Consider the following 15,557-nt stretch of genomic DNA (forward strand, 5'->3'; position numbering starts at 1 on the left):
GCTTTCCGTCAAAGAGTCGCAAGCTGCGCTATTTTCTCTGGTAATCTCCAGTAATCTTTGCTAGATCTGCGACTGGGGCCCCTAACGGAGCCTCCAACGCAAATATGAACGAAGCCTTAATTTTACATACATCAATTGTTGGCTTGTCTTTTAATAATTTGAATGCTGTAAAAAAATAAGTTCTACTTTGAATATGATCTCATGTGGTTACTCTAGACTAGTAACAAAGAAATGAGATGAATGTAAAATGTATCATAACAGAGTCTAATCCAACAAAAGCAGTAAAAAAAAATGTTCCATATTAATTCAAGCAAGTTCTCCATGAAAGAAAACTCTTTCATTTAAGTGATTATAGCGGTATAGACAGTGGCGTAGCTATAGGGGTCGCAGTGGTCGTACTTGCGACCGGGCCACTAAGCCTGGGGGCCCACGGGCCCCCGTTGCCATACTGTATGCTTCCAAAAAAAATCTTCTGTGCCGTAAAGCCGGCACTTCCTGGTTACGGTCACATGGTACACTTAGTGTACCATGTGACCGTGTTGTCACGTGACACGTCTTCCGGACAGTGGAGTGGAAGAGTCGGTGTGGAGGACTCCAGGTGAGCTGCAGTCTGTGTTGTGTTGTAATGTATTGTGATGTAATGTGTTGTATTGTAATGTGTTGTGATGCCTTGTAATGTATTGTGTTGTAATGTGCTGGAGAGGGGGGGGACCGTTAAATCACAGCCCCCCCTCCTCTCTCCACCGCGAACTGCACAATACAACACAATACAGTATAGTACACATGACTATGAGAGCGGGGCTGCGGCTGTGTAAGACAGTCACTGCCCCACTCCTGAGTCCTGACATGTGCGCGCCGTCAGCATGATGTGATGCGCCCGGCGCTGCACTAATGATCTGCGGCACTGAAGACAGAACATGGCGCCCCCATGTTCTGTCCTCAGTGCCTGAACCGCCGCTCATTAGTGCAGCGCCGGCCGCATCTCCTCATGCTGACCGCACGCGCACTTCCTGCCAGGAGCGGGGCAATGTATTACACAGCGGAGATCAGTGGAACCTCTCATCTCCGCCACTATTCTCTTGAATGCTGCAATCAAAGCTGACTGCAGCATTCAGGGGAAAATGAGAAGGGGGGGATGCCCCTGGATCGTGTCACAGGGAATTCCTGTGACACGATCGAGGGCCATACCATATATGGGCAGACAGCCCTGGGGTCTATTGAAGGACCCCAGGGCTGTCTTACCATATTTCCTGTTAGGGCATACTGAGGTATGTCCTAACAACTGCCTGTGTACTATCAGTGCACAGGCTAATGTACTGGCATATATCTGATATATGCCAGTACATTAAAGTTTAAAAATAAAGTAAAAACAAAGTAATGTTAAATTAAAAAAATACACATACACCTTTTTTACAATAAACATTAAAATAAGTCTCAATACATAAAATATACACATAATCGGTATTGGCGCGGCCGTAATAACCTGCACAACAATTTTTTTGCATTATTTGTGATGTGTGCGCTGTAACAAAATAAAATAAAAACTTCTTTCTATCACTTATTGTGGGGCACGAGGTGCGATGATGAATTTAACCTCCATGTGCCTCACATTAATAGTAATTAACCCCATCATGTACCTTACACATTAACCCATTATGACTGAGAAACCTGATGGGGTTAATTACTATTAACGTGAGGCACATTCAAAATTCATCATCACACCTCGTGCCTCACATTAGAAAACGAAAGAACTTTTTTTTTTTTATTACTGTAAACGAAGTATCGGTATCGAAGTCCAAATTTTGGTATCGTGACATCCCTACACTGTGGGTCGCGTCCCCCTGGGGGTTCGTGTGAAGACCTCCGGGGGGTCGCGAGTCACTCACCAAGGTCCCGGTTCCATTCAATCCTGGAGCAAGGAGCTGACATTTCCTTGATCCAGCATTCACTGTGCCCTGAGTGGCTCGACGCAGGCTGGATGGAGCAACATCATCGCGCCTGCCTGCGCTGAGTCACTCATAGAACACACCGAAGGATCCTCCACCCGACGTGGGAACGGGGATAGCTAAGTAATGATGCTATTTTTTTTATTATGCACATATGAGGGCATTATACTGTATGGGGGGGCTGATATTGTGGGGGGGGGGGGCATTATACTGCATGGTGGGCAGATATGGCATGGGGGCTGATAAGATGGGGGGCATTATACTGAATGGGGGCTGATATGGGGGAATTATACTGTTTGGTGGCTGATACGGGGAGCATTATACGGTATGGGGCTGTTATGGGGGGCATTATACGTTATGGGGCATTATACTGTGTGGTGGCAGCTATGGGAGCATTATACTGCGTGGGGGCATTATACTATGGGGGCTGTTGGGCAAGGCGTCTGGGCATAGGCACGCACAGGGGTCTGATGATAATGATGATGGTGGTGTTGGGGAGTGGTAGGGGGGCCCAAGCTGAATTCTTGCACCCGGGCCCATGAGCCTTTAGCTACGCCCCTGGGTATAGAACATAAAAAAACAACGCTAGTGGGAGTGAAAATATGTATTTATTACCAAAAAAAGAAACTTTACTAACCTACCCCAATATCCTACAACCAGATTTGTCAAGATAGCACCAAATGTATCACATGTTGTTTCGCATTGCTGACGATTTTCAAATCTGCTGCAGAATAGATCATGTTACCACTAGGGGGAGCTGTAATTGCAGTATGCAAATAATAGTGCCAGGGAGAAAGATCTCCTAGAGATCACACTTTGCTGTCATGTTAATAGCAGTCAGGTATCCTGATGGAGCTTGTGTATCAGCAAATATTTAATGGAGATTTCCAAAAACTACAGACTATCACTATTCTTTATTTATAGTGTGTCTGTAGAACCAACTAGTTGCTTGGTCAATTACTGCAGCATTATACACTATTTACCTGAGATAGATTTACGAGTATTCACATCATAGCAGTGCGTGCAGGAATCAGTGGTTGGGAGCGCATATCTGTAATCCTCCCCTGCCCTCTCTATACATACTTAGCATGCAATTTGCTGGAAAAAGTTAACCCAATCGAAATACAGTCATAAATTGCACAACACTAAACCTGGCAAAAAGCATTTCATTTATGTTATCTGTGTTCTGTTTCTGTCTCAACAAGACAACCTCATTTTAAAATTTAGCTGGCCCAATGTATATTACATGTCAGTTATTTAAATAAATGGGCAACAATATAATACATAGACAGGCTGGATCTGGAGAGTGGAAAATATAACGCTGCTTATGATTTAGGGGCGAACATGACTTAAGGTATGTTTGATGACTTTCGCTATCTATGACCTTACACCCCAAATATCAATAAGAGACCACACATGAATTTTGGTGTAAAGGCCACAGCAGCCATTTATTAAATACACACCTTTTTATGCGATAAAATAGCATAACCATAAAACATCATAAAACATCATAAAAACTCCATAATAAACATCCTGCTCTATTTCCAACATTCTCCAGATAAAGGATCCTTGAAGGCACTTCAGGCATTAAATAAAAAACTCCATCGTTTCCTTGTTAGGTCTGGACTTATTGCCCTACAGCCGTGCTGTACCTGACCCGAGGGCACCAACCATCTCCAAGACCTCTCTCTCCCTTCCTGGGGACCCTGCCCATCAGGAATATATGCAATATCAGCTGGGTAACCACTCCCCAGCCCCTCCAATACTATCCAGGGTTAAAAGCCCCGAGTTCTCTTTCAACAATCTCCATTGTTGATTCTCCTTCTTGCCATTACGTGCCTCCAAAGACCCCTCCTCCTACCGCAATCGCTACTGTGACAAAAACCCAACCGTCAGTTTCCTATGAACAGGAGAAAATTGCTGGGAGGGCGGGCGGGACAAATATTTTCTCCTGTTGTCCAGCGGGAAAGAGGGCTGCCTCTTCCCCGCATGGACTTATATACATTACACTCCACCCACCACATATAGATACATTTGCCCCATGCCCCTTTCACTTAACCCTATGATCCCTATAAAATAGCCTCAAACGTGGTAGCCTAAAACCCCAAACACCTAGTCATGCGCTCCCTTCATTACGGCTGCGCCTACATTACTTTGGGCTTACTTGACTTAAGGTATGTTTGATGACTTTCGCTATCTGTGACCTTACACCCCAAATCCCAATAAGAGACCACACATGAATTTTGGTGTAAAGGCCACAGCAGCCATTTATTAAATACACACCTTTTTATGCGATAAAATAGCATAACCATAAAACATCATAAACACTCCATAATAAACATCCTGCTCTATTTCCAACATTCTCCAGATAAAGGATCCTTGAAGGCACTTCAGGCATTAAATATAAAAACTCCATTGTTTCCTTGTTAGGTCTGGACTTATTGCCCTACAGCCGTGCTGCACCTGACCCGAGGGCACCAACAACTCCAAGACCTCTCTCTCCCTTCCTGGGGACCCTGCCCATCAGGAATATATGCAATATCAGCTGGGTAACCACTCCCCAGCCCCTCCAATACTATCCAGGGTTAAACGCCCCGAGTTCTCTTTCAACAATCTCCATTGTTGATTCTCCTTCTTGCCATTACGTGCCTCCAAAGACCCCTCCTCCTACCGCCACGACAATCATGTGTGACCCCTTACACATGATTGTCCCTCCACAACTGCAGGGCTTTCTCCATGCCTTCCTTGATGTCCAGGGTCCACATATCTAGACCCACCTCGTTCAAATGAACGCCATCCGCCCTAAGGATACCGACCTCTCTGCCCTCCAACTCTTTATGCCGCACCACCACACCCCCATTGCGCGCCACAAATCTGCCAACCACCTTATTCACCTTCGCTCTTGCTTTATTCAGACTATGGACTGAACGGGCCTGACGCCACACCTTGCGAGCCACAATATCCGACCAGACGATCAGCAATCCCGGAAAAGACAACCACAACCGCAACAGATCAATCTTTACATCCCGCACCAAATCCCTAGACGACCGTATACCTAAGTCGTTGCCACCAAGGTGCACTACCAGAATATCCGGCGCCCTGTCCAAACCTGCATAGAACTGTAGCTCCGGCAACAATCTACACCACAGCATGCCCCGCAGACCCAACCATCTGACCTGAACCTCTGAATGATCCAGGCCCAACTGCCGTCCAGCCGGACGAACATCAGCACGCACACCTCCCCAGTGCATGTAGGAGTGCCCAATGATCCATATCCAGCAGGGACCTGCACCTAAAACAACACAAAACAGCAATGTAACAACTCCATATCCACCTCCAGCACATCTTATCCCCACCGTCTCAAAGCAAGTGAGGCCGCACATACAACCTATATCGGTCTGACTCCCACCTACCGATCTTCTTAACCATCGCCGGGGATAAACCCCACCGAGCTGCTTCCGTAGCTGCGCCAATTCTAAAAGAATGAGAGCTAAAAGCTGCTCCACCTCTGCTAGACAACAGGATACATTTTTTGAACACCTGTGAAAACTGGAATTTTGACAAAGACAAACCATCTGAATGAACCAACAAGGATGCCGGCCCCTCAGGCCTCACTGCAACAAACTCCCGAAAACAGTGAACCGGGCACACCCGCGACCCTGGTAACTCATACAAACGCACCACAAAACCTCTCCCCTCTTGATCTGTCTTTGATCTACGAAGCAAACAAAATAGGCAGGAGCCATCCAATTCAACATCTGCGTACAATAAACCCCCAGCCACACTCTTACTGGCCGACACCAACTCCGATATCCGGAACGCCCCAAAGAACGCCAAAGAAAAAGCCAGTGTAAATAACCGCGCTTCAAACGCCGAAACACAAACATCCCCCAATAGATCACAAATTGCTACCAAAAGCTGAAATGACACCGGCTTCCTATGGTCCCTAACTGCGGAACCCCTCCTGAAACCCTTCATTGCCTGCCGAACCAAAAAGGACTTAGTCACGTCCTCTTCACCTTTTCTCTTGAACCAAAACGCCAAGGCCGACAAACTCTGAGAGACCGCTGCTGCAGACGCCCCTTCACTGTACGCATTTGCTATATAATACAACAAACACGCCGACCGATCTGCAATGCCTGCCTGCGCATTTTCCAACAAAGCCTCCCATACCGCACTGTACCTCTGCCACGTAACCGCACTAACAGACCTTTCCACGAGTGACATCGCCATTGTCACACCACCTTCCACAGATGCTCTGGACAAGGCAGGCCATGAGACTCCGCTCCCGGCGCCAGCAGACGAAACCTGTCCCACTGTTGACGAGAAAGGGAATCAGCCACAGAATTCAGCACCCCAGGAATATGCACTGCCACAAAATGCACATTCAACATCAAACCTCTCAAAACTAAATGTCGCAATAGTCGCACAACTGGCGGAGAATTAGCTGTCTGCGCATTAACGGCCTGAACCACACCCAGATTGTCACATACAAAACGAACTCTCCGGTCCCGCAGACAATCCCTCCACAACTCCACAGCCACCACAATCGGGAACAATTCCAGCAGAGCCAAGTTTCTGACGAAACCACATTCATGCCATGCATTTGGCCAAACTCCTGCACACCACTGCCCCTGGAAATAAGCCCCAAATCCACATGCACCTGATGCATCAGTATACAGCTCCAAATCCACACTAGACACCGGCTGATACATGAGCACAGACCGCCCATTGTAGCTCTGCAAAAACTCCCCCCACACCAACAAATCAGCTTTCAACTCCGCCGACAACCTAATAAAATGATGGGGAGAATGCACCCCTGCGGTAGCACTTGCCAATCGCCTGCAAAACTCCCGCCCCATGGGCATGATCCTACAAGCGAAATTCAAATGACCCAACAAGGATTGCAAGTCCCGCAACTGGATCTTCTTCCTGCGCAGCGCACTCGCCACCAACTCTCTCAACTCCAGCAACTTATCATCAGGCAAGCGACACTCCATGTTATCTGAATCAATCATGATCCCCAAAAACTTGATGACCGTCGTGGGTCCCTCAGTTTTGTCAGGCGCCAGAGGTACCCCAAAATCCTTTGCCACTCGCTCCATAGTATGTAGCAATCCTGCACACACATAGGTACCCGGCGGCCCGATAAACAGGAAATCATCCAGATAATGCAGAGCAGATTGCACCTGCGCCTCCCGACGTTCTACCCACTCCAAAAACATGCTAAACATCTCAAAATAATCGCATGAAATGGAGCAGCCCATCGGGAGGCAACAATCTACAAAATATTCCTCCTGCCAATAACATCCCAGCAAACAAAAACTATCCGGATGCACCGGCAATAAACGAAAAGCGGCCTCAATGTCAGTTTTTGCTAACAGTGAGCCCTTCCCGTACTTGCAAACCCAAACAACCGCCGCATCAAAGGAAGTGTAACTGACCGCGCACAAGGCCGGATCAATGCCGTCATTCACCGACTCGCCTTCCGGATAAGACAAGTGATGAATAAGGCGGAATTTATTCACCTCCTTTTTAGGAACCAAACCTAACGGGGAAACCCGCAAACTAGGAACAGGCGGGGAGGAAAACGGACCCGCCATGCGGCCCAAAGCCACCTCCTTCAGCAGCTTATCCGTAACCAGATCAGGCCGTGCCAAAGCAGACGACAAATTACGGACTACCCCATCACGTCCAGCCGACGTACAAGGAATCTGAAAACCTTCTGAAAAACCTAACAACAACAACTCTGCCACTTTCTTATTTGGATACCCCCTTAAAAACGGGAGCATCCTTTCCACCCTCACCGGCGTCGCCCCTCTTCTGCTCAGCATCTCCCTGCCTGCCCTTATGCTTCTTGAAGCACCTGGACAAACCATGGGTGCCTCCGCAACCGGAGCACTCGTGCTTGTACCTGCAGTCTGGGCCAAACTTGCAATGCCCCTCGTTATACTTCCAGCAACACCCCTTTCCTGAGGAACCTGACCGACCCGCTGCTGACCCCTGCCCGCCGGCCGCATCCCGAAAGGGCTGCTGCCCCTGTTTTGGAGCAGACATCAGACGCATCCACAAACTGATATCCTTGTGATCCCATCGCAACGACGGGCGCACCGACTTCCGCTGACGAAACTGTTCATCATACCGCAACCACGCATTACCACCGTATACACAATACGCCTCCCCTACTGCATCCATATAACAAAATAGCGCCGAACAATTCTCCGGCGCCTTCTCACCCACCACGCTAGCCAAAATAGCGAAGGCCTGCAGCCGATTCGCGAAAGTCCGAGGAATCAAGCGATAACGCCGCCGCTCCTCCTCCTCCTTCTTACTTTCATCCGGTTTCCACCGGTCCAAATTAAACTTCTCCAAAGGCAATAAAGAAAAAATCTCCACATATTCATCTTTCCAGATCTTTTCCCTAATCTCAACCTTCAAATGCGCCCCAGCGGGCCCTCAAAACACACATAAACCTCGCCTTTAGCAGCGTCAGCCAAACGCACATCCTCCACCACTTTCTTAGCCGTACTAGCCGCCGCATCAACTGCTTTTTCCACCGCAACTACGGCACCCACCACCGGCGCCACTTCACTAGCAACCACAATCCCTTTCGCAGCTGCACTAGAACTCGCCTCGCTAGCAACCCCACTCCCTGCCGCACTAGCACTCGCCTCGCTAGCAGCGCCCCATACCCTCGCTGGCGACTGCTCTACACCTGGCAAAACTCTCGCAAAATATTCCTGCATCCCTCTAAACAATAAATGCATTTGTGACATAGACAACATCCCCCCCACACATCCCCGGCACCACATCTGTGGTAGACTCACCCAGCCGTCCCTGAGGCGACCTCCCAGCGGACGCGTCCACCACTCCGGATGAGCACGGCATCGATCTTGACGGTCCTGGGGAGCGGTGCTCCTGCACCCCACGCTCCCCGTAGCTCCCCGAACTTCCAGTAGCTGACGTCCTAGGCCCAGCGGAACGCGTTTCGTCCATGGTCCTGCCACCCGCTGCTGGCGTGGCATAAGCAGAATGACAGCCCTGCCGTCCCAGTCCTTCTACAGGGCTGTCAAAAATGAACCTCCTTCCTGGTGCTGAATGGACAGCTGACCGCTGCCCCCCCTTCCGGATTGGGCCCGTCGTTACTCCCAGAAGCTGCCCGGGTACTTCCGGTCACTGCCGCCGCACGCCTCCCTGCTCCAGCAGGAGGCGATCTCGCTCCCCATCTGGAGCCCGCCTGCCTCTTCCTGCGGGTCGGGCCTGGTGTCCGTACGTCCTTTTGCAGAGCTCCTCCGGCACCTGGAACATCGGCGCCGGAGAAAGCCGTCACTTCCGGTCCTGCGCGCACTTCCGGTCCCGCCTCCACTTCCGGTGCCACCTCCACTTCCGGTCTTGTCGTTGAAGACAGGAGGGGGTAAGATGGCCGCCGCGGCCCCCCCTCCTGTCACCTCCAGTCTCGCCCGCCTAATGGGATTCCTTCCAGACCTCCGCAGACCGTCGCCAGGGTGCAGCTCCGGACCTGAAGGAGGAGGAGGGTCCCTGGAGGGGCTCCCTTGGCGCCGACGAGACTGAGGCGTTACCTCTGGGAAAGGCCTCTCCGGAGGCCTGGAACGCCCGCTGCTGCGTCCCTCGCTCTCCACTCCAGCTGCTGGAACCGGAGGAAGAGCCCCGGCAAACAGCTGATCCAGCCAGCCAGCACCGTGCTGCATCGCCGCATCCCGGATCCTGGCCATCGTGAGCTCCATCGCCGCATCCATTACAGGTAAGTGTAAAACTGTTTTTTTGTTTTTTTTTAAACAGTTATAGTAACAGGACAAATATTTTCTCCTGTTGTCCAGCGGGAAAGAGGGCTGCCTCTTCCCCGCATGGACTTATATATATTACACTCCACCCACCAAATATAGATACATTTGCCCCATGCCCCTTTCACTTAACCCTCTGATCCCTATAAAATAGCCTCAAACGTGGTAGCCTAAAACCCCAAACACCTATTCATGCACTCCCTTCATTACGGCTGCGCCTACATTACGTTGGGCTTTCTTATCATTGGTGCAACCTGTGCAGCAGTAAGTAAGGGGGCCCGCTGCCACTTTTAAGCAGCCGACAGCTTCCTACTGTATTTATCTCACAATTACTGGTGGATTGATAGAAAAACATAAGGAGGATGCTCTATGATGAGCAATTAGTCCTCACATTTGCATATATAAGTCAGTATATTGCATTAGTCTGCATAAAGCTTAAAGGAGTTGTCCTCGAACATCAGTATATGATCGGTGGGGGTCCAACACTCAGTGTCTCTTAAGCTGCAGGCCTAATGTGGCTTTATTTGGGTGCAATATTTCAAAAAAGTGGCAACTATCTGCAGTGGGTTGCCCAATCTCTAGGGGCACTGTGGCACTATCTAGAAGGGGCACTGGTACTATCTACAGGTGGGTGTTTGGCTCTACAAATAAGAAGGGTGTGTGGCACTATCTACAGGTGGCACTGTGTGGCACAAACTACAAAGGGATAGGTCACCAGTATATGATCGGTAGGGTCCAAAACCCAGACCCCGCACCAATCAGCTGCTCCGGCTGCCTCCAGGCACTAGATGTCCATGCCGGAAGCAGATGACTCCGGTCACGGAATAGTGGCCGAGCTGCAGTACTGTGGCACTATCTACAGGGGGCATTGTGGCACTATCTACACGGGGCGTTGTGTGTGGCACAATACAGGGAGACTGACACTATCTGCAGGGGGTACTGTGTGGGGCACTCTCTACGAGTTTCTTTGATTAGGGCCACCAGATATAACTTTGCTTGGGGCAATCTGCCCCTGAGGTTAAGTACAAAGATACTGACTGATGGGACCCTGTATCTAAGCCTATCATGTGTGATACTGTCTGCTGAACGATATATCTAATCCTATCACGTGTGCTTCTGTTTACTGAGCTGCCATATGTAATTTTATCACGTGTGCTACTGTCTACTGAGCTGCTGTATCTAATCTTATTGCTTGTGATACTGTTCTGCTGAGACAATGTATCTAATTCTTTTCAGTGGTGTAGCTATAGGGGTCGTGGTCTCACCATCTGTAAACAGAAACATTCTTGTTTAACATTCAGAGATGAAAACCAATACAAACTTAAAGGGTTTTTCCAGGGATATTTTTGTTCTAATACTGTATGTCAAAATTAATTAAATTTCCTAATATACATTCTGTCAAAAATCAGAGCGCATTTGTACCTATTCCCCCTACCACTGGCCAGCCCAAAGTTCTGCTTTTCATCATACTGTTTTTTTTCTTCAACACACGCTCATGCACGAGTGTTATTATGCAGACAGACCTGTGTCTATACCTCACTGATTATGGATACAGGTCTGTCATTGAAGCATACGCAGAGAATGAACGGCGCGGGCATTGAGGAGATTGTGGACCAATAGGATGCCTCAAACCCGGGACTTCTGACGTATACCCTGGTTTGAGGCTTCCTATTGGTCCACAGCCTCAATGCCTGCACCGTTCATTCTTTGCTTATGCTTCAATGCTGGCATAATTTTCTTCAAGTTCATGCTATTACTCAATGTTCGTTCGCTGATCGTCCCAATATTTTTCGGGGCGGGCAGTGCACGAGCACTGAGTAATACCATGAACTTGAAGAAAATTGTGGCGGTGTTGAAGCATAAGCAGAGAATGAACGGCCTCAATGTCCGCGCCGTTCATTCTCTGCTTATGCTTCAATGCCGGCATAATTTTCTTCAAGTTCATGCTATTTCTCAATGTTTGTGCGCTGCTTGCCCCAATATTTTTTTCAGGGGGGGGGGCAGTGCACTTTCACTGAGGAATACCATGAACTTGAAGAAAATTGTGCCGGTATTAAAGCATAAGCAGAGAATGAATGGCGCATTGAGGAGGTTGTGGACCTCCTTCCCCAGAGCATTTACTAGCTCCATATGAAAGTTGGATTGAGGGACACTTGCCGGTTGAGTCTTGTTAAAGAAAAAGTATAACTCCTAGCTATAAAAATAAAATCTAGATTTTTTTCAAACCTATGGGAAAATTTTCGATTTGAATCTCGATTCTCTTATTACTGTTAAATAAACTGAAAAAAATATCAAGAGATAATTTCATAGAATTATTTTCTTTATATGACATATATTCATTTATATATAATTTTCAGTTTCAAAGTAATTTATTGAATTACAACACAATTCGGATATACAATAGACAGTTTACAAATAATAAGTCAGGACTTTGCGCAGGAAGTCAAATAAACAATATCCAGCAGGGTATATTATTTAAAGGAACTAAATAAAAACAAACATTATGAACTTGGTGTCCATGGAGTAAGAAGCATGCAGGAAAAAAAAAGAAAAAGAAAAACAATACATATGTCTGAAAACTCAGCGAGTAACATGGGCGGGTATAGAAACAGCCCCGGTGTAGACCAAAACTACAAACTCCTGATAATAGGTAAGGCAAAGACTAAGGATAGGGACCCGAGCACTCCTCCACCACACATAGAACCCATCACATTGCTAAATAATAAGAAAGATTTGGGACTGCCATAGTTCGCAGCCATGGGGACCATATCTTATCAAATTGTGCTACAGTATGTTGTCTAACGGCATTACGTTTTTCGTAAACCAAAATTCTAACATTATATTTTTAACATATATTACTATAATAATTGTACATAACTTCACAACTTTTATTATAACTTCTGTTAACCTGTTACCCGGTAGGGAAGAGGAACACAGAATCCATAATTATGCACTGCATGCACTAACATCCCTCTCTGCCCACTGTAGATAGTGCCACAGTGACCACATAGCGCATAGTGCCCACATATAAAGTGACACAGTGCCCACTGTAGATAGAACCACAGTGCCCACATAATGCCACAGTGCCTACATGTAAAATGCCACAGTGCCCAAATATAAAGTGCCAGAGTCCACAAAGATAGTGCCACAGTGACCATGTAGATAGTGCCTCATACAGTGCCCATGTAGATAGTGCAACACCCCCCTATATAGTGCCACAGTGCCCATGTGGATAGTACCACCCCCCCCTGTAGATAGAATCCCCCTCCTTTGTAGATAGCACCATTGTAGCTATAACTATAACTTCCCCATGTAACTGCTGTTCCATACTGTTATATTTTGTGCAGTACAGAATAGCCGTTCCGTAGGGAAGCAGAGACTTCTGGCACCATAAATGACTATGATGCCAGGAGTCCTGTTCACATGTACAGTGGTCAGGTCGGTAAATCCGCCCAACACACAGACTATTTTTCACGGCCAGATCACAGTCATGTGAAACGGTAGAGGCAGAGCCCGGACAGAACAGAGAGCAGATGAAGCGACAGGGTGTTGCTTCTCAGACGGGGTGGACCAGGCAGGTGGCGAGGCTGCAAGGCGGAGCTTCCTCCTGCAGCACGGCGCGACAGCGCCACTAGGGAATCGATTCCACTACTCTGTTAAAAAACAGAATCGTCAGAGGCTTTGAGGGTGAATTAATCAAATTAATTTGATTCATCGCCCAGCCCTACTCCTAGCATAGTTTGACAATTGATTATCACCAGATTACTGTGTTCCAGGGATATACTGTGCCACACAAGTGCCCCCAGGAGATATAATGCCATATGTGCTGGATATACTATGCAGGCAACACACCTAAGTTCAGACCCCAAATCAGACCCCAAAAAAGATTCAGACCTCAGCACAGACACCAAAATGAATCCAGTATTCAGACCAGACTCCAAAATTAATTTAGACCCACATTCCAGACCCCAGAACCCAAAATTAATTCAGACCCCAAACCAGACCCTAAAATGAATTCAGTCCCCACACCCCAAAATTAATCCATACTTCAGATTTAGACCCCCAAATTATTCAGACCCCTGACCTCAAAATTAATTTAGACCCCCAAAACAGACCACCTAAATAAAAACCCCAGACCAGACACCATAATTATTTCAGACCGCAGACCAGAGGCCAAATTAATTTAGACCACAGACCAGACCCAAAATAATGTATTCAGACCCCCAGATCGGACCCCTTCATTTACTTACCAGTCCCCAGTTCCTCTTCCCATCTTGGCACTACTACACACAGGGCCCAGTAAGTGATACTGGTCGTTATCTATTGGATCAAATTTAATAGTTAACAGGCCGAGCCAGGCCTGCTTGAGTTCATAGCAAATGCTATGATGATAGTTACGCCCTTGGTCAGAACAGGTTTTCAGTGTAAAACAAAAAAAGTTTCTATTTACTGCCAGTAAGCAGAGATGCTGAAATGGTGGGGAATAATGCACACAGTATACTAGAAGAGACACAACCAGAAGAGTGATGGGTCCAGTTGCCTTGTCAACTATACAACAGTGATAGACTCTCCTGCATAGGAGCTTAGGTGGAGTAACTTCCGGCGTCAAACAGTTGCCTAGAAACTGGACCGCCAGCTCTTCCGGGTGCAATTATCTCTGTTCTTTAAAAAGAAAGCTAACGTAATGAAATGCATTTTTCTAGTTTTTGCTTTCTGATATATATAACAATATGGGATTTAACTATATACCATTAACTACCTGAAAGCATAAGAATGTTTTTTGCCTACCATGTGAATGGTTATGGAACAAGTTATCAGGACCTCACCTTTGCAGTAGCACGAGCACGAAACTCTGGACAGCCATTGATAGGAATTGTTTCATGCATGTATTGGTAAACCTGAAAAAGATCATGAGATACAAAATGAACAATAATATCATACAGTTATCATACATTAGACTTATACAAGTGTATATATAGAAATACTATATATTATATATGTTTTTCATAATCCTATTTAAGGGTTTTTATGAGACTATTTATAATGATCACTGATATTAAACCATGTTATGTACTTTATGATACATAGGAATTAGTTCATCAGTCCATTTGGGTTGCTAAATTGCGGTAAAAGAGAAAAAACTCGAAACAATAATAATTAGGCTTTTAAGAAACAATATTCGAGGACTAGTTCTGCTGATGACCATGGAAACATAAGGCATCTCAGCGATTTAATGAATATCATCATGTTTGGAAAGGAGCTTCAAATTAGGCGTTTCAAATGCAGTAATCCAGTTGGAGAGAATCTGTTTGATGGCAAATGAGCTTAAACTTGCCCAAACAAAATGCTTTGGCTCGTTACTTAGTATTTTCTGTGTCATTAATAGTTTCTGAGCTATTTATTTGTGTCATAATATTATCCTAATTAATTCTGTAATATCTAGATTGATTTCAAGTGATGCCTCACAATATAATCGTGTACATATTGGGGGACATTTTATCAAATGAAATGTGACAGATAATGAATGACCCATTCAAATCACTTTTTTTCCCCACGTTTAATGTGTACGTCAGGAAAGCTTCTGATGTACCTGCCTGAGGGCATGTTCAGACGTGGCGGAATTCTGCAGACACTGTCCGCATCAATGACGCACATAATCCGCGTTGCAGATTCCGTTGCGGATTTGGCTAAAATGTTAAGTAAAATGCTGCGGATTTGTCGTTGCGGATTCAGGTGCAGATCACACCCTGCTCTCTTTCAAACATTCCATCTCAGTCTGGGTATAGACCTCGACACACATAGGTCCAGC

The 15,557-nt window shown here is 46.8% G+C and overlaps 1 protein-coding gene across 2 annotated transcripts in view; it reads right to left on the bottom strand.

Annotated features, from left to right (window-relative positions):
• Window positions 1–15,557, bottom strand: part of LIN7A (lin-7 cell polarity scaffold A) — an 89,559-nt gene that overhangs the window by 18,149 nt on the left and 55,853 nt on the right. For both annotated transcript variants that reach the window (XM_075860082.1, XM_075860083.1), the window contains exon 3: window positions 14,575–14,646. In XM_075860082.1, coding sequence (XP_075716197.1) covers window positions 14,575–14,646 — 72 coding nt within the window. The remainder of the gene's footprint in view (window positions 1–14,574; window positions 14,647–15,557) is intronic.

This window comes from Rhinoderma darwinii, chromosome 3 (genome assembly GCF_050947455.1).
Source record: "Rhinoderma darwinii isolate aRhiDar2 chromosome 3, aRhiDar2.hap1, whole genome shotgun sequence".
Classification (NCBI taxonomy): domain Eukaryota; kingdom Metazoa; phylum Chordata; class Amphibia; order Anura; family Rhinodermatidae; genus Rhinoderma; species Rhinoderma darwinii.